Genomic DNA, 22,940 nt, shown 5'->3' on the forward strand with positions numbered 1-22,940 from the left:
AATCTTAAATTCTGACTTTTGGATTCTAAAACTACACTTGTCAGTCATCTGAGGGAACATGAGCAAACTTGAACTTGTCGGTACTGGAGCTGATAAAAATCTGACTGATGCTCTCATCAAAATCAAAACGAGTTAGTGGTGGATGTTAGGATCATCTGATATTTCGTAGACTATTTAAGTTCCCTTGCACAGAAGTACTGGAAATAGCTATTACGTAGGTATATCTCCGTGTTTTCTTCGAATATTTTCCTTGGTAAGAGCAAATAGCACATATACTTAACACTGTTAATTTATTTGCGTTTTTCTTTTAATTTTGTCAACAGACATTGGATGAGTTGCCTCTTGAAGCTGAAACAGTTGAGGCTGGTTTTGGTTTGGCCAGTGATCCAACAGGATTGCCAAAGATACATGGACTTCCTTCATCATCCTTCTATGCCACAAGCAGTGACTCCAGTTTCCACATGTCTTCTCCAAAGAACCCCAAGTCTCGGAAGTCATCTCACTCTGGGGAACAACAATCGCCATTGCATGTGAAAGCAGATTCAAATGGAGGTGGACGCCACTCCATACTGGGGTCTTACTCTTACCCAACAGTTGATCTATAAGCCATTGCAACAGCATTTCAAGCAGGGTTTTGATGGGTAATCTAGTAAATTCATTTGGTTGCCTCTCTCACATTTGAAGATTTGTGAGATATTTACCTGCTAGAATTCTTTCAAAGCAGAATTTATTTCTCCTTTGAGCAAGATTTCCGCCGTCTTTGGCACAAACCCCCCAAGTATTTCCTAGTCAACCCAGTGAAACTTACCATAAAATAATAAAAAAAATTTTGGGATCAGCAAAACAAGGAAAATTATATTCATATTACGGAAATGTAAAAATTAATAATTTCAGTCACCCTTGTTTTGTAAGATAGCTCAACCATTGTTTTAGTAGTCTTATGTTAAGTGCTCACGCCAGTTTAAATCTGGGTGAGAGAGGTTCACATAAACTCATTTTAAAATGGTACGAACAACCTCAATCTTTCAGATGATCTTATATTCTCGCTTTTGCAGTGACAATCCGTTTGTTTTTGAGCCACCCCGAATGGATAGTTTCTATCACGCCTGCAACTCATTCTTTGGGTTCGACTTCTTGTTCCCTGTGTATAGTTGTTTTTGGCTGATGGGCAAGCATCTTCGTCTCTCATTTAACCATTACAAATTTCATGTCATGTTAGCTGCCAGTGAGTTCTGTGTTACAGTGTTGAAACGAGAACGCACCTGAGCCTGTCAAGAGACTGAATGCTCGTTCTGCTGCGTCCATTTTGCTTTTCCAATTCTCTTTTTTCCCTCTCTATTCTTACTTAAAAGAAAGGTAACTTCATCCAGAAAGAAGATTATAACTATGGAATTATGTTTAAACTTGGTACTGATTCTTCCATGAGGAAGAATGATGTGGCAAATCCAATTATTAGATATCCAGGCAATGGACTGATTTATCAGGGGACATGTCAAATTTCAGCCTTAATCATTTACCCTTCCATGTAACACATACCCCTCCCACATATTTCCATGCACCCTCTAGTGGACATGTCAAAATCACTCTGCTCAGCTTGTGGAAGAGTCTCCTTCTTCATCTTCCTTCTAGTTAGCTTTTCCTGTTTCAAGGTTTTATCCTCCTCCATGGTAGTGGGAGCAAATTTTGGGGGTCAGTACACATCACCACCATCCTACAGTCCACATGCATGGATTTAGAAGACAAAAACTTCCATATAATAGTTGAAACCAGTTGCATACATTTGTCACCTCAACCCACCTGGGAACTCTGATTTATTTTGCTTATAAGCAACTCCAGATTTGGCCTATATTTTAATGGGTCATCAGCATTCTGAGCAGTATCAGTTCCTTGTTTGTTGTAACCTACTTTCTTTGTTGCACTACTAACACCCCTCATGAGCTTTTGAGTCTGGCACTGAAGCTTCTTATCAATTGGGCAGATCTGTCACATTTAGAGTTAGAGACTGGGGATGAAGTTAACCAAATATTAGGCAACAAACAGAATTATATAGATGCATGCATCCACTAACCTAAAACACGCACTTGACTATCTTTCCAACTTTAGAGAATGACCTCGAAGGATTGCATAGCCAATACTACAGGAACAATTCCAACTAATTTATGCCAATAGCTACAGGAATAATTCCAACTAATTTATGCTAGGTGGCTATAAATTTTTTTTCACAAGTCAATGAAATTTTGTTGGGACAAGACCAAAAGAAAATGTTGTGATAGAAGAATGACGCATTGAAACGGCTGAAACATCAACGAGTTAAAAAGTGGTTTAGTCGCTAAAAATTACAAGTAGAATGATCCAAAAAAAAAAAAAAAATGTTCCATTCAGTGTGATTGTAACATGAAATTTAATTTGAGGCCATTAACAGTGGGTTCCCCAACCATCTATGTGGGTCAAGATAGTCAAGAGAGTGAAAGGTTTTGTTACCGAGAATGTAAGTTTGGTGTCTAGAGAAAAGAGATAGATACCTTCTCCAAAAACAATCTCGTCTCCACAAGGCCTTGAACAACAGGCGGCCCCTCAATTGACAATCCTTTTGGTTTTCGAAGCAAATAATAAACAATAGACTGGCAATAGCTTAACAGTAGCAAATACTTTGCATCCAGATAATTTATCCCATCCACTGTTGAAAAACTGTTCTCTTCGACCTGGTAGAAGACACAAAAGGATAAGTGAAGTAAGATATTTCCATTCAAACCAAACAAATTGTTGATTGATAAAATCTAAAGGGTGACTGTAAATATTTCTCTTGCCTTCACAGTTAAAGCTTGAACATTACTCCTTACTGCATCCAATCCATCCTTCATTTCTTTTAATAACACTACTAACTGAGAAGCCTCTCTAAGAGCATATGTTGAAACAGAAACAAACATATTGGCATTAAAATATATATTAATCTGAATGCATGTAAATTATTGAACTTAAGAAAAGAACCAAATAAATCTCGAATAAGTACATGCAAATCTATTGGTAGGGAAAGTCCACAAGGAGTACATAAAAGGATAGTAACAAGCAAACAAGAAAGTAAACACCTAACACAGTTCACGTCCTGCAGCCCCACAATATGTGATAGAGAGAGTACAGTGAAAGTAAACACCTAACAAGGTTTACGTCTCTAATTCCATGTTTCAGTGTTTCGTTTCATCATTCACTTCTCTTCTTAGATTTACTTGTTTTATCTCTGCTAATATTAGATTCTATCAATTGTTTGATCGCAATTTCATTAGGATCGTAATGAACTAATACCAAAAGTGGCATGGGTTCGTTTGTACCAAAATTTTACCCCATTAGATACCGTGTTTAAACGGTTTTCCCGCACCGATTTAATACCGATTTTGCAAATACCGGACCGTACTGTAGAGTGTAAATTCAGTATGGTATGGTTTTGGTTTTCGGTATTCAAAGTTGGTACCTGATACAGGTCAAATAATATAGAATTCGATTCAACCGGTTTTAGGTCTTCAACACAGGATGAACCACGGTCGAGACCAATTCGATCCAGTCTCCAGCAATTGTGCATGGAGAACGGTTGCAAAGTATGAACGTGATCCCGAAGATTGCGAGATACGTAATCGAGTCACAATGAGTAACTTCCATTGATATAGAGTGGGGATCGGGCCAAAATTGGTAACTACCCATAGCTCTGAGTAAAAAGGGATAAAAACCTAAAGATCCAACGATGGTCAAGAGAGGAGGCAGAAGAATCCAATGGTCGGGATTGAAAGGTAAAAACTATATAAACCTTGACCTACGTACAGAGGAGTTATTTGAATCGTTTCCTTTACTATCATGCTCAATTTATGCTCTGCAACTTGCCAAAGCTTTGTGAGCAGTTCCTTGACTGACTTAGCCCTTGGAGGTGGCCTCTCAACCCCACGGTCAGGACTTCTAACGCTGTTTTATAAGATAATCTTCAGAGATCTTAGGGCTAAGAAGATTTTGGGTGCATCATTTGGCGTCGTCAATGGGAAGTGCTATACTAATTTTTGTTGTTTGTATAACAAGTGGGACTTGCATGGAACATGAAATATATGAAGATCCTAGCCATATGAAACATTACTCCAAATCTTGCGCTTTGCCTTACAGGGCGTTAGGAACCAGGCATATTGTTGTGGTTGGCAATGTCTCACTCAGTGGCTGGAGATCCTGAATGGAAAAAGTAGATCAAATAAAGCTAGAGCAATTGAAAATATTTTGGCCTTGCAAACATAGTTTCTTCCCGGATAAACCGCAGGACTATGAGATTAGGGTGTCTATTACTGATGACATCCAAGTTGCCACTTTCTTTCTGTAAGTATAAGTTAATTATAATTTTTTACCTTAGTTCCACTTCTTTATACTAATTTTTTTTTTTCATTTTATCCTGTATAAATGAGGGTCTAAATCTCATTGTTGGATATCATATGGCATTAAGCCCAGAATTAACTATTGCAGCTGAACTAGCTTATGACATCCCAACTGCAAAGAATATGTTTATCATTAGATGCCACCAGTAGTGGACTGATGAGGCTTTAGTGAAAATCAAAGGCACAATAGATGGAAGGATCACTGGACTCCTTGAATTCCGGGTGGGGATTTTCAAAGCAAGAATTTGTAGAGAACTGAACTTGAAGACAATTGGGCAGAATAAGCATAATGGAATGGAAAGTTTTGACTCAAACTTCTGGGAGGTGACTCTGTTCTAAATGTGAGAATCATAAAAATTAATTCTGGAATGTTGTGTGAATATCCCAAATCATTGCTTCACAGTAGTTGTTAAATTCTATTAACCAGCCTTGTCTCTTCTCAAAATATTTCTGAAACGGCTATAATCAGTAGGCGTTTAGTGTTGGGTTTGGGTGTCTTGTATTCTGTGGGTCCATGTAATTATGGTTTTGGTTGTATTTATAATTGAAATAGGGTTTGGGTCAATTACTAGTACTGGAGTAAAATTGTAATTACATTAGGATTATGGTTTATAGGTTTTCCTATAAATAGTCTTTGTTGGATAACCTATAAGCATCAATCCCTGTAGGGGATTGGGAAACCCATTCTGAGGATATGGATTGGGCAACAAAAACAAAGGGTAATACTTTGTAGTTGTGAGGTTTTTTTGAAATAGTGAAACTCCTTTTTCTCTCTAGTAGACTTTGGTAGGGTTTTGACAAACCACGTTAAATCCTCTTGTGTGCTTTGCTTATATAATTATCTGTTTGTAGTTGTGCATCCATTATCTTTAACAAGTGGTATCAGAGCGAGGCTCGGTGGATCGTCGACGGAGGTATGCAAAGATACAAAAAGGAGAGGATAGGTGCCAGGAGAACGAAGAAGGTGTCGACGGATTAATCGAATATACGGTATGATTTTAGATCTAGAATTGTGGAGTTTTTTTTTATAAGTGGTATCAGAGCGATATCCTAACAACATGGAACATTACTCCAATTCTTGCGCTTTGCTTTACAAGGCGTTAGGAACCAGGCATATTGTTGTGGTTGGCAATGTCTCACTCAATGGTTGGAGATCCTGGATGGAAAAAGTAGATCAAATAAAGATTGAGCAGTTGAAAATATTTTGGCCTTGCAAACTTAGTTTCTTCCCGGATAAACCGCGGGACTATGAGATTGGGGTGTCTATTATTGATGACATCCAAGTTGCCACTTTCTTTCTATAATTATAAGTTAGTTATAATTTTTTACCTTAGTTCAACTTCTCTTTACTAACTTTTTTTTCATTTTATCTTGTATAAATGAGGGCCTAAATCTCATTGTTAGATATCAAATGGCATTAAGCCCAGAATTGGCTTATGACATCCCAACTGCAGAGAATATGCTTACCATTGGATGCCACCAGCAGTGGACTGATGAGCCTTCAGTGAAAATCAAAGGCACAATAGATGGAAGGGTCAGTGGACTCTTTGAATTCCGAGTGGGGATTTGCAAAGCAAGAATTTGCGGAGAACTGAACTTGAAGACAGTTGGGCAGAATAAGGATAATGGAAAGTTTGGACTCAAACTTCTGGGAGGTGACCCTGTTTTAAATGTGAGAATCATAATAATTAATTCATTGAATGTTGTGGGTTGAGGTTTTTCTGAAATAGTGAAACTCCTTTTTCTCTCTTGTGGACGTAAGCAAGGTTTTTCCGAACCACGTTAAATCTCTTTTATGTGATTTGCTTGTGTTCTTTTTCGTTTGTAGTTTTGCATCCATTATCTGTAACAAGTGGTATCAGAGCGAGGTTCGGTGGATCATCGCCGGAGGTATGCAAAGATACATAATGTAGAGGATAGGTGCTAGGAGAACGGAGAAGGTTTCGACAGATTAATCGAATGTATGGTACGATTCTATATCTAGAATCGTGAAGTTTTTTTTATAAGTGGTATCAGAGCGAGATCCTAGCCATATGAAACATTATTCCAAATCCTGAGCTTAGCCTTACAGGACATTAGGAACCAGGCATATTGTTGTGGTTGGCAATGTCTCACTCAATGGCTGGAGATCCTGGATGGAAAAAGTAGATCAAATAAAGATAGAGCAGTTGAAAATTTTTTGGCTTTGCAAATTTAGTTTCTTCCGGATAAACCGCCAGGACTATGAGATTAGGGTGTCTATTATTGATGACATCCAAGTCGCCACTTTCTTTCTGTAATTATAAGTTAGTTATAATTTTTTTACCTTATTTCTACTTCTCTTTACTAACTTTTTTTCATTTTATCTTGTATAAATGAGGGCCTAAATCTTATTGTTGGATATCATATGGCATTAAACCCAGAATTAGCTATTACAACTGAATTAGCTTATGACATCTCAACTGTAGAGAATATATTTATCATTGAATGTTACCAGCAGTTGACTGATGAGTCTTCGGTGAAAATCAAAGGCACAATAGATGGAAGGGTCAGTGGACTCCTTGAATTCCGGGTGAGGATTTGCAAAGCAAGAATTTGCGGAGAACTGAACTTGAAGACAGTTGGGCAGAATAAGGATAATGGAAAGTTTGGACTCAAACTTCTGGGAGGTGACCCTGTTCTAAATGTGAGAATCATAATAATTAATTCATTAAATGTTTTGTGAATTTTGTGAGTTGAGATTTTTTTGAAATAGTGAAACTCCTTTTTCTCTCTGGTGGACGTAGGCAAGGTTTTGCCGAACCACGTTAAATCCCTTTTATGTGATTTGTTTGTGTTCTTTTTCGTTTGTAGTTTTGCATCCATTATCTATAACAAGTGGTATCAGAGCGAGGTTCGGTGGATCGTCGCCGGATGAATGCAAAGATAAATAATGTAGAGGATAGGTGCCAGGAGAACAGAGAAGGTTTCGACGGATTAATCAAATGTACGGTACGATTCTATATCTAGAATCGTGAAGTTTTTTTTTATAAGTGGTATCAGAGCGAGATCCTAACCATATGAAACATTACTCCAAATCCTGGGCTTAGCCTTACATGGCATTAGGAACCAGGCATATTGTCGTGGTTGGTAATGTCTCACTCAATGGTTGGAGATCCTGGATGGAAAAAGTAGATAAAATAAAGATAGAGCAGTTGAAAATTTTTTGGCCTTGCAAACTTAGTTTCTTTCCGGATAAGCCGCAGGACTATGAGATTGGGGTGTCTATTATTGATGACATCCAAGTTGCCATTTTTTTTCTGTAATTATAAGTTAGTTATAATTTTTTACCTTAGTTCCACTTCTCTTTATTAACTTTTTTTCATTTTATCTTGTATAAATGAGGGCCTAAATCTTATTGTTGGATATCATATGGCATTAAACCCAGAATTAGCTATTACAACTGAACTAGCTTATGACATCTCAACTGTAGATAATATGTTTATCATTGAATGTTACCAGCAGTGGAGTGATGAGTCTTCGGTGAAAATCAAAGGCACAATAGATGGAAGGGTCAGTGGACTCCTTGAATTCCGGGTGGGGATTTGCAAAGCAAGAATTTGAGAAAAACTGAACTTGAAGACAGTTGGGCAGAATAAGGATAATGGAAAGTTTGGACTCAAACTTCTGGGAGGTGACCCTGTTCTAAATGTGAGAATCATAATAATTAATTCATTGAATGTTTTGTGAATTTTTTGGGTTGAGATTTTTTTGAAATAGTGAAACTCCTTTTTCTCTCTGGTGGACGTAGGCAAGGTTTTGCCGAACCACGTTAAATCCCTTTTATGTGATTTGTTTGTGTTCTTTTTCGTTTGTAGTTGTGCATCTATTATCTGTGAACAAGTGGTATCGAGCGAGGTTCGGTGGATCGTCGCCGGAGGAATGCAAATATACATAATGTAGAGGATAGGTGCCAGGAGAACGGAGAAGGTTTCGACGGATTAATCAAATGTACGGTACGATTCTATATCTAGAATCGTGAAGTTTTTTTTTATAAGTGGTATCAGAGCGAGATCCTAACCATATGAAACATTACTCCAAATCCTGGGCTTAACCTTACATGGCATTAGGAACCAGGCATATTGTTGTGGTTGGCAATGTCTCACTCAATAGCTGGAGATCCTGGATGGAAAAAGTAGATCAAATAAAGCTAGAGCAGTTGAAAACTTGCAAACTTAGTTTCTTTCCGGATAAGCCGCAGGACTATGAGATTGGGGTGTCTATTACTGATGACATCCAAGCTGCCACTTTCTTTTTGTAAGTATAAGAGAATATGTTTATTATTGGATGCTATCAGCAGTGGACTGATGATGCTTTAGTGAAAATTAAAGGCACAATAGATGGAAGGATCAGTGGACTCCTTGAATTTTCGTTGCGGATTTTCAAAGCAAGAATTTGCGGAGAACTGAACTTAAAGGGGCAAATTAGGTACGTTGAAATTGCGGAAGAGGATAAGGGTAAAGGTGGAAAGAAAATTTGGGTGGTGCGTGCGTAATACATATCGCTGAAAATCGGCGACATACAAAGAGTACAAACAGTACATAACAACAAAGATTTATTGTGTATTGAAACAAAAACTGAATAGTGAAGAGCTTTGATGCATAAGCAAACAAAAGTGATTCCACCCCCTTTGTTTTGGTCTGTAAACAAAGGTGATTCATACAACAAGTAACTCATGCCTAAATCATACACTAAATAAAATTATACTCTAAATTGTTAACTCGTAATCCAATAAACATATGTATAATACGACAACCCTGTGATTGACAAACAACAACACAACTGATGTTTTTAAAATATTTTGCAAGAAGTATCACATGGATAACAAGACAAACTAACACGCTTAAATAGGGTTTCATTGACACATTCATTTGGATCATCGTACTTTTTCTTTTTTCTATTTCCAATCATCTTTTTAGCCTAAAGTATCTAATTATTTTTTGTGGCGTCTGTCCACTTAAAAGTTACGTCTGAATTCACACTTGACATCTGTATATTTGAAAGTTGAAATACATTTGGGCTACGATCATCATGCAATCTATTTTTTTATTAATAACCTAATTCAATTTTACCATGTATAATAAATGGGAAAGAAACGCATGTCATCCACCAAAAATATTGTAATGTCTGAAAGAAGAGTGACTTTCTCAAGACCAAATGGATTTATCCATTTAAATACATTTTTTTAATAAAAATTTAAATCCAAGTTTTTTCTTTTGTAATAAAATCCAAGTTTCAGATAGTGCATTTTACTGTAAAGACATGCCCGTTGAACAGTTGTACATTTTTGGCACTGTCAATAAATAGGGGAAACCTAGTGACCATGCAAGTCGGTTGGAGGTTGTTACGGGTTAGGGGTAATTTAGTCATTCCATTGATCAAGTGGGTTAAGTGGTTAACCGGTTAAGAGAAGCCGAAGAACTTTTTCCCGGCAGTCGGGAAGACGTGCGCCAGATCTTCACGATATGTGAACGCTGCACGTACGCAGCGACACTCACTCGTGACTCGTCCAACACTTATTTATTGACAAAAATAGCCTTACGCAGCACAGGCATCGAGTTCGGAGCATACGTGCAACGTGCAAGCAAGCCGGCCTCGTTCGCCCCATATGTCAAAACTGTGGGATTGCGTCCAAGTCAGCCCCATTTTCAGAGGACCACTTGATCCACAGGTTCAATGTTCATATATAAGAGCAGATCGCGGATCGGAATCATTTGCTTTAAATAAGAATACCATCGATCTCGATGCCTGAAAGACGGATTCAGCTACAATTTTGTAGCAGGGAACTTCGATTTGTCGAAAGTGGTGAAGAGAGCTAGGTTTTGTGGTCATTTCGACATGAGGGAATGTTGAAGAGTTGTCTGGTCAATTATTTGAATTCTGATGAATCAACTATAGAAGACAAATTATTCGACTCTGAGGAGAAATTCACTGGTGGAAATGGCGTTGTCGCCTGTCAGATTCCTGGTCGGCTTGTTGATCGTATCGGTCATCGCATGGGTCATCTTCATGTAAGGCATTGAATTTCAATTCAGTTAGTATGTGGAAGTAAACTTACTGCATTTTTTTTTCCTGGTTTTTTATCTGGATTCTGTCGAGAACAGATATCAATTCGATATAAGTTTTGTTTTGTTTAAAGTCTTGTCCTGCCATTCTGTGGTACGAGCGTGCTTCAGCGAAGCTGTTTTTGATGTTGTATCTTTTGTTATTTTTTCTTCCACTTGTAGCGAAACGTTATTACTAGTTTAAGATGATAAATTTCCTTCCAGAAGGACAGAGGGGTTACGGTTGGGGGATGACTTATATCTGTTGATTTCATAATCACATTCAGTTTGAATTCATCACTGGTTGATCGATTGGACGATCAGATTTACTGTTGTTACTGGGCAATGGGAAACTTCCAGAAAACTCACACATTACCGGACCATAAAGAATGTATACATAGGAAAAAACAATACACATGAAGTTGTGAGATGTCTTCCATAGGAACAATGTAGTAATGATACATCAGTATAGGAAAAGAATCAAGGGGGGAAACAGTGTTCTGAGAAAATGCCAACTAGTTTTAGGATGCTTGTATCTGGGGACCAAGTTAGCAATCGTTAGTTGCTATTTTGGGTGCAAGGTCGGTTTCACCTGATGCTTTGACATCAAAGATCACTAACAAAATCACTTTCATTCAATTTATGTCAATGGTTTTAATCATTCATTGGTTCATAGAAGAGGTGTTGCATTTAATATAACACAACAAGACTTTGATTGTTATGTTCCTGTGATTTCTTGAGATGAGCAATCTTCTATATATGAATGGATACATTAAACAAGAAATTTTACAGGATTTTTCTTAAGGGAGTAGGTCTTGTAGAAAGGTACATCCATAAAAGAACAATGGACAGCACTTACTGCTAGTCTGCTACTATGGAAGATGGATGGTGCTGAGATTTTATAGAAGGATGGGTAGATACTCTCGTCTTCTGTTTAAACATAAAGCTTCACACCAAATGGAGTAGGTCATGTGGCAAACTAAAGCATTGGAAACTTTAGTACCATTAAGGGTCTATGTCAATGCTTTGACTACTTGCTATTTGGAGGGTGCATAACATGGAAGAGTAGTTGATTGAATTTAAGTGGGGAATTTTTCCATGACTAAAGCATACAATTTCCTAGACATTCATACTAATATTGCTGTATTATCCTTTATTGTTGTATGACACAATAGGTTCACACCCATAGGTATTTTATGGATTTGCCAGTCCATATAACCTTTTCCTTATTTTAAACATCTGGTGTGACAATACTCTCTTTGTTTTTGAGCTTCCATTTATTGACATTGATAGGAGATGCAAAACATGGGAGGAAGAAGAAGAACTAAAGCATGTGAATGCAGTTCTAAATCTTTTGATTTGGGTCATACAATTTCTTTTTGGATTAATAATTTAGGTATATTCATACCAATTTTATTTCCACCAGTTTTGACCTATATGACAAAAGTTCCAAGGTTGATGGAATTTGTAAAAATCTAGCCCTTTGATCTATCCATATTAGGCTGGCATGGTCTAACACCCATACACCCTTTGATCTATCCATACTAGGCTGGCATAGTCTAGCACCCATACACGAGAGTGGACCCAATTAAGCACTTAATAGGCCACCATGCTTTTGTAGCTGTCATCCTTGGCAGCTGTCACTCTTGCAGTAGGTATCCCTTTCCACGTGGCTCCACTCTGCTCCAAGCCTTTTTGCTTTGCAGTTACATTCTATTGTAGGTCCATTTCCATACTCCAACTTGTGACATGGTGATTGACTCTAATACCAAATGTTAGCTACTTAACCGGTTGTTCAAAAGCTCTAGAGCTGATCGAATGCATTAAATCAAGCCTTTTATATACTAGGCTACCAATCTAGTGTCATATGCTAGTGTAGGCCTCATAGGCACTGGACAAACAAATTCAGGATATGGAGGAAACACACAGAACAAAATTAGATGCATAGTTGCAGTTAATAATCAAATTGATGTCAGTGGATATAGGAGAGAATACTTTCTGAAAATCCCTAATCAGTATAATGGACAAATCTGAAACAGTGGAACAGTTTTTACTGGTAGAAAGGCTAGAGACAAATTAGTAATTCACTATCAATAATAGGAACAATCAATTATGAACATTGAGCATAAAACTTGGTGAGATTGTTTTCCCTTCCAAATCAGTGTATTGATTCAAGATTCAGATGTGCAGAACAATTATTAAGGCCATATCTATTAAAACAATAAATTAGGACTAGATTTTGCATGATATTTCAATTTCTGGCTAATGCATGTTTTTTGGTAAAAGGGAGATTTGATGAATAATAAAATTTGAGTTTTGATAGTGCAACGATTCAAGTCATGGTTCCCTAAGAGGGGACTTGCGGCTGCTGTGTAATTGAGATTTCTCCAGATTTTGAAGTTCTTCAAGTCCCCATTATCATCTTCAAGTAAGTACAGACAGCTCTACCCTAGCCCCTACCTTCTCCTTCTTCTTCTCTCACTCACAGCCTCTCTTCCCCATCCCCAAAACCCTAATCCATTAAATCCAGCCTCTCTCCCTATCACACATTACCTTCCCCGCTTCCCATCCCCTGCGCAGCATTCCCTCACCTCCCCGCCCCTTTTCCTTTAATCCCTCCCTTCCCCTTCCCCTATCTTTTCTATTTTTTTTTTTCTTCTTCTCTCTTGTGGCAGTGCTGGAATTTCCAGAATACTAAACCAGAATTTCCCAAACCCTAAATCCCTTGATCCCCCAAATCCCTCACCCAATACCCATCCCCTTTAGGATCAAACTCCCCTCCATCTCCCCTACCTTTGATTCCCCATCTCCCAAAACCTGAGTAAAACCTAACTTCATCTTCTTCATTCAGACTGTAGAAACCCAAAACCTACTTGCATTGATAGCTTTCCAAACCCTTCATCCAAACCCTAATTCCGAAAAGGAATTAGATTACCTTCCCTAACCCTACTTGACCTTCAACTATAACCCTACATAGCCATTCCCCTAGAAACCCTAATTCCTATCAAGCCGTAAATATAAAAACCCTAAACTTGAAAACTCAATTCTGAATTTTAAATTAGAGCAGGGTTTAGACTTGAATTCCTTCAAACCCTAACCTCTAAGCCATACTCGAATCCTATTGGCCCTATTCCCAAGCCCAAACAACCTTAAGTCAACCCTACACCATAACTACAAGGTATTCAAGGCCTAGTTTTTTTTTGATGAATATTCAAGCTCTAGTTTTATTGCTGATTTTCTTGATTAAGACCCTGAGGGTGAACCCTGGATTTGGGGGTTGCATCAGTCGCTAAACCTTAGATTTCGGTTTCACAGCAACAATCCGCGCTTTACATTTTTCAGGTGATCAACTCGATACCATGCTACCCGAAAAGCTCAAGCTGTTTGATTTTCTCTTCTATTTGGTTCGAAAGCTCAAGCTGTTTGATTTTCTCTTCTATTTGGTTCGTGTTCCTGATTTTTTTTTCTTTCTTTTGGTGAGATGTTCTATTCCTAACTTACTACTCACGATTTTGGTTTTTCTTGTGTTCTTTGAACACTTACCTATTAATTATTAGATGCTATGGAGCCCATTGACTAGCCTCCATTTGTTTGTATAACTTAAAGATCTCTCTATAGTAGCTTAAAACCTTTAAAAAAAAAAAAAAAAAAGGAAAAAAGAAAAAGAAAATTTTCCTTAACCTACTACATTTAAAAAGATTTACTTGATAAGGTTGTTTAAAAAAAAGTTGTACCTTGATGGGTTTTATTTATTTTTTTTTACTTACTATCCATTTTAATGTTTTTCCTTCCCTCCTAATAAAAATTTTGACCTTAGTTACCCAAAACAAGGAAGAAAATTCGACCTTGCAAAAGGCCGAAATTTCGATGTTTCAGTCGAAACTGGACATTTTTTCCGGAAATTGGAACATCAATTTCGGGCCTCATATAGACTCAAAATGATTTGGATTCTTGCATACTACCTATTTCAAGCATAATAAACATAATGGAACTAGTATTTTGCCCAAAAAAAAAAACATCGAAAATTTATCATTCAAGTATATACTAACAAATGACTCATTCCGACAAGTGCAAACTGTATCATACAGGCATATAATTATTAGCGTACATGAATTGTTTGGTAGAATGGTTACATATACAACAAGTCAACAAAATAAAATGACCGACTAGATCAAGTGATGGTGTCTCACATATATTAAGTTGAAGCCTAGATATCATGTATACATAAAATAAAAATACAGAATTTTAGAAAATAATTATTAAAATAAAAAAAATGAAAAAATGGTAGCAAATAATAAAAAGATAAGTTTAACAAAACACAATCATTGATCATAGTCCTAGGCTAAACATATATTAATTTCAAGGCAATACAAGATCATTTAAGGCATGAAAAACAAAAATATAAAAAGGGGAAGTTTGGAATTGTTGGATATGGCTCATGCTTCACATTCTATTGTTGCCGGAGTTTCCTTTGTAGTTGTTGTGGCTTAGGATGTGTTTGGAGAAAAAAATGAGCAAAAGAGGTGTTTGAAGGCAAAGGAGTCATGGAAATTAGGTGAAAATGGGATAGAAATCAACAAAAACTAAATAAAAACAAGTTGGAATGTTGAATTGGTCGAAATTTTTGTCAAAACCACCGAAATGGTCGAAATCTTCAAAATTTCGGTCGAAATTTGACATTTTTCCAGAATAATTGGAATTTCGTTTTGTTTTTGAAAAATGTAGACATTTCGATCAAAATTTGTCGAATTTTCTTCTATGACCCAAAATATCCTTTTAAATTTTTTTCTCTATAATTTAGTAACCACTACTCATGTTTCCTTAAAGATTTTTAATGAACTTGCTCCTACAATTTTAGTCCTCATGCCGTTTTTATTTTTTTTGATAATTTACTCAAAAGAAAAAAAATATAATGGATAGCAAAATCGTTATCAAAATTCAAACTAATTTAAAAATGTTTTAAATTTTAGAATTTTCTTAATAATTTACTCCTAAGAAATCAAAAAGGATTAATCTGAATTTTTAATTATTTATTCGCAAAAAAATTAAGATATAATGGATAACAAAGATATAGTGAAATTGGTTTAGCAAAACGAAAGTACCATGAAAAATCCAAATTGATTTTAAAGGAAAAATTTTAAGAGCTTATGAGTGATAATTAAAATAGAGAGTAAATTATTTTCTTAAATTTGTTCAAAAAAGGAGGAATAGTAACTAAAATTTTGGAATGAAAAAACTCAAAAGGATATTTTTGGTAGTTAAGGTCAAAATTTTTATTAGGCGGGAACAAAAAGCATTGAGATAGGTAGTAAGTGAATATTTTCAAAATTAAAACCCATCAAGGTAAAACTTTTTTTAAACAACCTTATCAAGAAATGTTTTTTAAGTAGATCAAGGAAATTTCTCAAGAAAGGGGACCTGTTCAAATTCAAAGATTCAACTGGAATAATCAGGCATGGACCGTGGCACTGGTCCGCTAGCACTGACTCTCTTCTGTGATCAAACCTTGCTTGATTTCAGATTTTCATGTACTTGGCTTATGGGGCTGTCCCAGTTACATGTAGAAAGTTTGGAACATATCTGTTAGCAGCTGTCACGTGCATACTTTTCATTGGCACAGTATCATGTGCATCACTAACATTGCACATTTTTATTTCTGTTGGGAACTTGTTTCTTAAATATTTGGAAGATGGATGCTGAGTTTAGATGGATCTAGTGTTTTATGGAATTGTACATCGTATTTTGGAAGTTTAGTTCAAGAAGATGCGTTATTTCTCTAGGATTTCTTCAATCATCTTCAGTTCTCATTGATATGACTTGTACTGCCTCATGCTAAATTATTCTTTTGGGGCTTTTGCTTCTTATTGAGGTGAAAATTTCTAGTGACTTTTGGGTTTCAATCCTCATAATACGGAATCATGCTTGGTCTTGCTTGTGAAGATTTTGTTTTTGGTGAACGTACAACTTTTTTAAGAGCTATTTATACTTAATTATAGTTGAGATGTTTCCTAATTATATCAGTTTTGTATCAGATTTGCTGCAAGGCTATTGGCATGGATTCTGAGCCGGCTAATGGGAGCATCTGTGGGGTTCCGCGTTGCTGGATGGAACTGTTTGAGGGATGTGGTTGTGAAGTTCAAAAAGGTTGCTCTTAAAGTTATTGATGTTTTACTTTCTCTTTCTTTTCTTGAAATTTGTTCTGATAAACGAATTATGCCTGCTTTAAATGTAACGTGACAGGTAGAGGGTTAATTTTGGATCTAGAACACTTAGGAGTAGGGATAAATGGGATAACATCAGTGATTCTAGTGTTTTGTGTAAATAACACTATTGTCCTTACTTGGAATTTAACTGATCTGAATCTTCTTCAACCATCAATAGAGTAGATTCCAGAATTTAGAAATGGAAAATCAGCAAGCCGTTGAAGGTTGAACAACACAGCTTTCTGTAGAAGGGCACAATTGATCCAGGCTTTATGAGAAGCTTATTCACAGATAATGCTATTGATGCCACCCAGATTCTAGGTCCAGCAGACAGAGAATTAGTTTATGGGACCAGTATATTTGTGACCTACTAAAGAGAGATCGGTTGCATAGAAATCAACTGGATGGTTACATTAGTCAATAGGACCACACATTGTTAATTTGTAAGAAAGTTTACTGTGGCAAAAGTAAGTTGCTGAAACCTTAAAAAGGACGAAATTAGCTAAAACACCTGGCCCCGATGAAAGTTCAATTGAAGTTAGGAAAACCCATTAACAAGATTATGATCATAAGGAAGATGCCAAATGAATGGTGGAGAGGCATTGTTATGCTGGATCTACCAAAATTGTAATAACTAGATAAGCATAAAGTTGAAAAGTCAGACTATAAAACTATGGGAGAAATTTGAGGATAGAGGCTCATATCTCAATTAACCATTTTGGCTTCATGGCAGGTAAATCTATGACAGAAGCTATCTGCTATTGAGGGAGGCTTGTTTAAAGATATAGAGATAGCAAGAAGAATCTCCATATGGTCTATATTGACCTGGAAAAAACCTATGATCAAGCCCCTAGAGATCTAATCCGACATGTCCTTGTGAAGAAAAAGATGTCAAGTAAATATGTTGATTTCATTTAAGATGTCCTTGGAATACCCCAGTTTCTATTAAAACAAAGGATATTGCAAAGTAACTATTTTAAATATTTGGAGTCAATCATGCAAAGAGGGTGAAATAGATGAGGGTTTTCACTGAGAATTAAAGTTGGCTGAATGAAGTGGGGAGATGCATTCGTATTCAGGAGTGCTATGTAACTGATATATTCTTGTTAAACTTAAGAGGAAAGTTTGTAGGACAATTATCCAACTGCCCATGGTGTATGTTAGGCCATCTGCAAAGGTAATGGTGTTAAGGTGGATGTGTGGAGGTGGAAGGATAAAATAAGAAATGAATGTATTGGAGCTGGCCTGGGCCTGGCTCTTAATCATTTACAAATTCCAACAGCGCCATTCAAGGTGGTATATTCATATACAACCGAGGCCTAGGGATGCCCTGGTAAGGAGTAATATGATTCCAATTGAAGGAGCTGAGAGAGCTAGGGGCAGGACTAAAATGACTAAATGACCAATGGTGAGGAAAGATATGCATTCTCTAGGTCTTGTACCAAGTATGATGCTGGATAGAGCCGAAGAAGGATCCATGTCAGAGGCCCTACTTAGCTGAGATTATCCTTACAAACTGGGTTGTTCCTCTTGCATCCTTCCTCTTACTATCTTTCTTTTTCTATTTATATTTATTTCCCATGTCTCATTTGCCTTTCTTTGCTGTTTATTGCTCATATACTCATTCTTCTTTTCTCTCTCTTTTGGTTAGAACATTGTTTTACCCTATGATGATGTTTTCTGGATCCATGTAGCTAACCTTAAGTTGGGATAAGGCTACATTTTTTGTTGTTGTTGTCGGCAAGGAATCGATTGAGATGAAGTCTGAATACTGCCGGCAGTAGAATAGAAGAAACCGGGGCTGAACCTAACTTTCAAAACTTTCCGAGGGAGAATTTCTGGGCCAATATTCTGGAACTATGTTTTCCTGGGAACTGACAAGTATCTGTCTTAGACAGGATAAACAGTTAGAATGGTTGAGATAAACCTTAGCAAATGTTCAAGAACTCTGAAAAAATTAAGTTATAAATATGGCGGGGATCATGGCAACATATAATTTTATCTAGTGCAAGTGTATTAGAAATTGTGAAAATAACAGATGCTATATCTAATTACTTTAATCTCCTGCCTATAGCGGAGAACAATAAGATATTCAATAAAGTAAATCTTCATAGTAGAAATAAAAGCCATAGCAGGGGAGAGGAAAAGAATCCTGAATCCGGTGGGGATGAGTGATGGTAGTCAATGCAGAAGAAAAAAGCTGTATTGTGGATGCATATGGTAAAGGAAATTAAAGTCAGAAAAAAAATCATTTATTAAAAAGATGTTAGCACTGCAGTTTATGTAGTAGCAGGATACTATTAAAAAAAAAAAAAAAGGAAAAAGAAAAAGAAAGGGGAACAGAAATGTTTACCAGAAACCTGCACAGCAGTAGGAAAGGGGGGAAAAAGGAGAAAGAGAGAAGATCAGGAGAATCTCTTAGTTGCACAGCAGGAGTAGGGAAAGAGAAGAAAGAAATCACTGTCAGCAGGAAGGAAGCCTATTTCACACAAGAGAGACAAGGGAGGAGGGAGAGGGGAGAGAGAGAAAAGGAATACTCTAAAAATTTACCTAAAAACTAAGGCTAGACTTGTAATTTAAAAAGTACTGTAAAGTGAAAATCACCCATGGATCAGACTAAAACCGAAATAGAACCCAATTATAATTAAATAGACCCAGATAAACCACTAGGCTGCACTAGACGAAGCCAGCCATCAACCCAGATGTGCACTTGACCAAATTTTTGACTTTAAAAACATCCCAAGTTTTAGCTTTAAAAACATAAATCTCAAGTCCTATGCATAATTGCATCAATAGCTGCATTCACTTTGGTAGTGATTCTAGTAGCTAGTACCCCTTCTTTTCACTCTGTTCGTATATGCAACCTTGGTCTTTCTTTTAGTGTTCGGGCCCCATTATCCTATTTTTATTTTCATCTAGCTTGTTTTATGGACCCCTCCTTTTGACTCTGTTCCTATATGCAGCCTTGGTCTTTTTTTCAGTTGTCCTCTTCCAGTATCATGTGTTTATCTTACATATAGTGACTTCGCATAAAGCAAGGAATATGGTTTGGTTTCTTATTTAAAGGAAAGGGCCCCATGCCGAGAACAGTGTTCCACAGCATCAGCAAAACCTAGCTTACGGATTTTCTAGGTGAACTACAAAGAAAAGTTGCGAGTTATGGATTTTCTATGGAATGGAGGTTTGGTTTCAAAGGGTGAAATTTACAAGAATATGAATGGCTTTTGTTTTGGGCCTTCTATAGTTGGTTCTTTAAAATTTTAAATAGTTCTCTGGTGTGTCTATTCTATGTTTCTTGTGAGATAGTAGCATGTGCATGTGTGTGGGAGGGAGGGGGTGGATGCTGTTTTCTGGTGATTTTAATTTTGGCTGGAAGAATCTCCTTTTGATTAGAAGAAGAAGAGTGCAAAATTATTGTCATTTTGATTAGTGCATGGCCTTCAAATGGTCATAATTTTATAACCTTCCAACTTTCCGGAAAACTCTAATTAGAAACTTGTTTTCTTTCCAGATTTGATTTTTTCTTTTACTATTTCACGCCTCCCTTGTAATTTGAAAAAATACAACAGCAAGGATTTCCATCCCCTGTGCAAATTCCTGTTACAGCATCTGAATTCTGTAGATGTCACTTATCACACTTTGCAGGGTGCAGTTGAATCTGTCTGTGTGGGGGAAATCAAACTCAGCATGCGCCAGTCTCTGGTCAAGCTTGGGGTTGGCTTTATTTCTAGAGACCCGAAGCTGCAGTTGGTAATATGTGACTTAGAAGTTGTATTGAGGTCTTCTAGTGGAAGCTCAAAGAAGGCTAGAAGCCGGACTCGGAAGCCCAGTTCTGCAGGTAGAGGAAGGTGGATGATTGTGGCTAACATTGCTAGATTTCTGTCAGTTTCAGTTACGGAATTACTCGTGAAGGTAAGCAATGTTACAATTTGCAGTACCCAAGTAACATTCTATGAAAAAAAATTTCTAGGCAAATATTCTTTTTGTATTGTTTTCTTGGTAGAAAGTCACGGAACTTATTAATAAATGGTTTCTTATATTTTCCATATATTGGGTGTGGTCAGAATTTCACCGACATTCTTTACACATTGACCTTTATTTATATAACAAATTTTAGCCAAGCTACCCAGATGCATATCTATATATTAGCAGAAAAGAGTTTAGGAAATATGCTTAGAAAGTTAAAGCAATTTGATGGCTGGGAATAGCCCTCCACAAGGCAGAAAATAGTTCGTAGTTTGAGAGAGCTTTCTTCATTGCAGGAAACTTCTAGTTTCTGATAACAAATGGACATTTCTAATGCTTCCTTTTGCTTTATGTGATTCGATTTTATTTGTCTTAAAGTTGTCAGATGGTTTCCTATATTGTTCAAAATAAAGGCTAATCTAACAGAAAGGAATAGTATAAATGACCTGTAGGTCCTGTACAACGCAGGCAAATGCTTGATAAATGTTCAACCAGTCGAATTAATTCTTCTAGTCACTTCAGCTATTAATAATAAAGGATTAAAGGTCTTTGCGTATGGAGTTAAAGAGTCATAAGATCAAGAACTTGAATTTGAGGCCAACTTGGTCCTTAAAAAACTGAGTTGGGAATTAGCAAGTTCTTGCTCTCTCTTTTTTTTTTTTTTAACTTGAAGGTCCGTCTTGAGGGGCATATGATGGCTGTTGGGGCTGAAACTTGCTGTCTCGCTGTTTTAAGCATTTCTAGCACAGTGGTGCTGTTGGATTTATGAAGAAAGTTTCTAAATGAGGGTTCCATTTCGGACCACAAATTGTAAACCACAATGAAGAAGACATGCAATAAAAGGCTAACTTCCCCAATTGTATATGCTTGTACAAAATAATCAACTCACTCATTCTTTCTTTACCCCTCCGGGGTTTTGGTGATGATAGTTTATTAGTTTATTCATCCAAGAAAAAGTGTCTGATAGATAATACAAATGTCCGAACTTGAAATTACAATAAAATAGTACAGCTGGAGACCCGGAAACATGTCCTAACCAGATCCACCAGCTCCTCTAGCTGTGTCTTGTATGTGCTTTTACCATAGGTTGTAGCACTTGATCCGGTACTCGGGTGCATTTTTGTACATCCACATGCCTACCAGCCAACTGTTGCTTCAACCTAGTTTTTCCTCCACCATCTAGCAGCTGCTTGCATTGCGTGCATAAGGTCTCCATGTCCTTCTAATGTCGTTTTCCCCCATTCTGTGGCAACTAAGTGTTGCTTCAACCTAAATTAGGGGAAAAAACATTAAATCATCTTTCTCAACCAGTCTGAATACAAATTCTACACATATACTCATAAAAAGTGATCAACTGATACATTTGTGTTCAGCAAGTCTGTGATAAACCTAGTTACTTATATCCTCAGTGTTCCCTAGTTTATTTTAGCCTAATGACTTTTTTCTTTTTAATTGTGCTTGTGTTTTGTCTGAGCAAACTTGGACTCTTGACATTTCTCTTTAACTTTATCTCTGGCTAGCTGAGAACTATTCAAATCTTTAACCTCACCTTCAACCCTAGTCTCAGTCTTAGGTCCATAATTGGACTCATAATCCACAACCCTAGGTCCAATATCAAAAGAACCAGGCTGAGGAGAAGGCTTGGGTACAACTGGTTCAGGAGCAGTGGTGGTCTCAATAGGGTCCAAATGACTCATATCCTGCTTTAGCTCAAATTTAATGAAGTCTGTCATTCTTTGGTTTGATGAATCAAGATTGGTATTGTAAATGTCTAAGCAAGGGAAGACTGTTTCCCTAAACAATGCGTCCCTACATACTAGGGACTTCACTCCTGGAACTGACTTATCCCACAACTTATACCCTTTCACATCCTCAGAGTATCCCAAGAAAATACATATCCTACTTTTAGGTTCCATTGTTCCGAAATCCCAATCCTCTGAATCTCTGATAAGCCTACACCCCACATCTGAACACCCTAAGATTATCCAAGTTGGGGGTTCTCCCCCACTTCATTTCCTTAGGTGTCTTGGAACATGTAATGATAGAAGGACATCCCTAACTAAGGTATACAGCTGTAGTAACAATATCACCCCAAAACCCCTTGGGTACCCTTGAGCTAATGAGCATACACTTAGTTTTATTAAAAATTGTTTTATTCAATCTTTCAGCAATGCCATTCTGTTGTGGGGGTGGCTCTAACAGTCCTATTTCTTTGAATGCCATTATCTTTACAATACTCATTAAATGTTTCATTTATAAATTCCAACCCACTATCAGTCCTAAGAGTCCTACTTCCCTCTCGCTCATAT

At 36.9% G+C, this 22,940-nt stretch overlaps 2 protein-coding genes and 1 pseudogene across 2 annotated transcripts in view; 2 read left to right on the top strand and 1 right to left on the bottom strand.

Moving 5' to 3' along the window:
- The window catches only part of LOC149014699 (dynamin-related protein 3B-like), a 33,009-nt gene extending 30,970 nt beyond the window's left edge, over positions 1-2,039 (top strand). Inside the window, exon 20 of the mRNA XM_089154701.1 lies at positions 324-2,039. Coding sequence (XP_089010827.1) covers positions 324-605 — 282 coding nt within the window. The 3' untranslated portion in view covers positions 606-2,039. The remainder of the gene's footprint in view (positions 1-323) is intronic.
- LOC149014701 (uncharacterized) lies at positions 1,514-2,927 on the bottom strand (annotated as a pseudogene).
- A 6,943-nt stretch (positions 2,928-9,870) lies between these two features.
- Positions 9,871-22,940, top strand: part of SAB (HYPERSENSITIVE TO PI STARVATION 4) — a 90,857-nt gene continuing 77,787 nt past the window's right edge. The window contains exons 1-3 of the mRNA XM_089155467.1: positions 9,871-10,429; positions 16,495-16,606; positions 20,311-20,577. Of these exons, the coding sequence (XP_089011593.1) occupies positions 10,359-10,429; positions 16,495-16,606; positions 20,311-20,577 (450 nt within the window). The 5' untranslated portion in view covers positions 9,871-10,358. The remainder of the gene's footprint in view (positions 10,430-16,494; positions 16,607-20,310; positions 20,578-22,940) is intronic.

Source organism: Hakea prostrata, chromosome 5 (genome assembly GCF_041222555.1).
Source record: "Hakea prostrata isolate BN-2017 chromosome 5, UWA_Hpros_2, whole genome shotgun sequence".
Lineage (NCBI taxonomy): Eukaryota > Viridiplantae > Streptophyta > Magnoliopsida > Proteales > Proteaceae > Hakea > Hakea prostrata.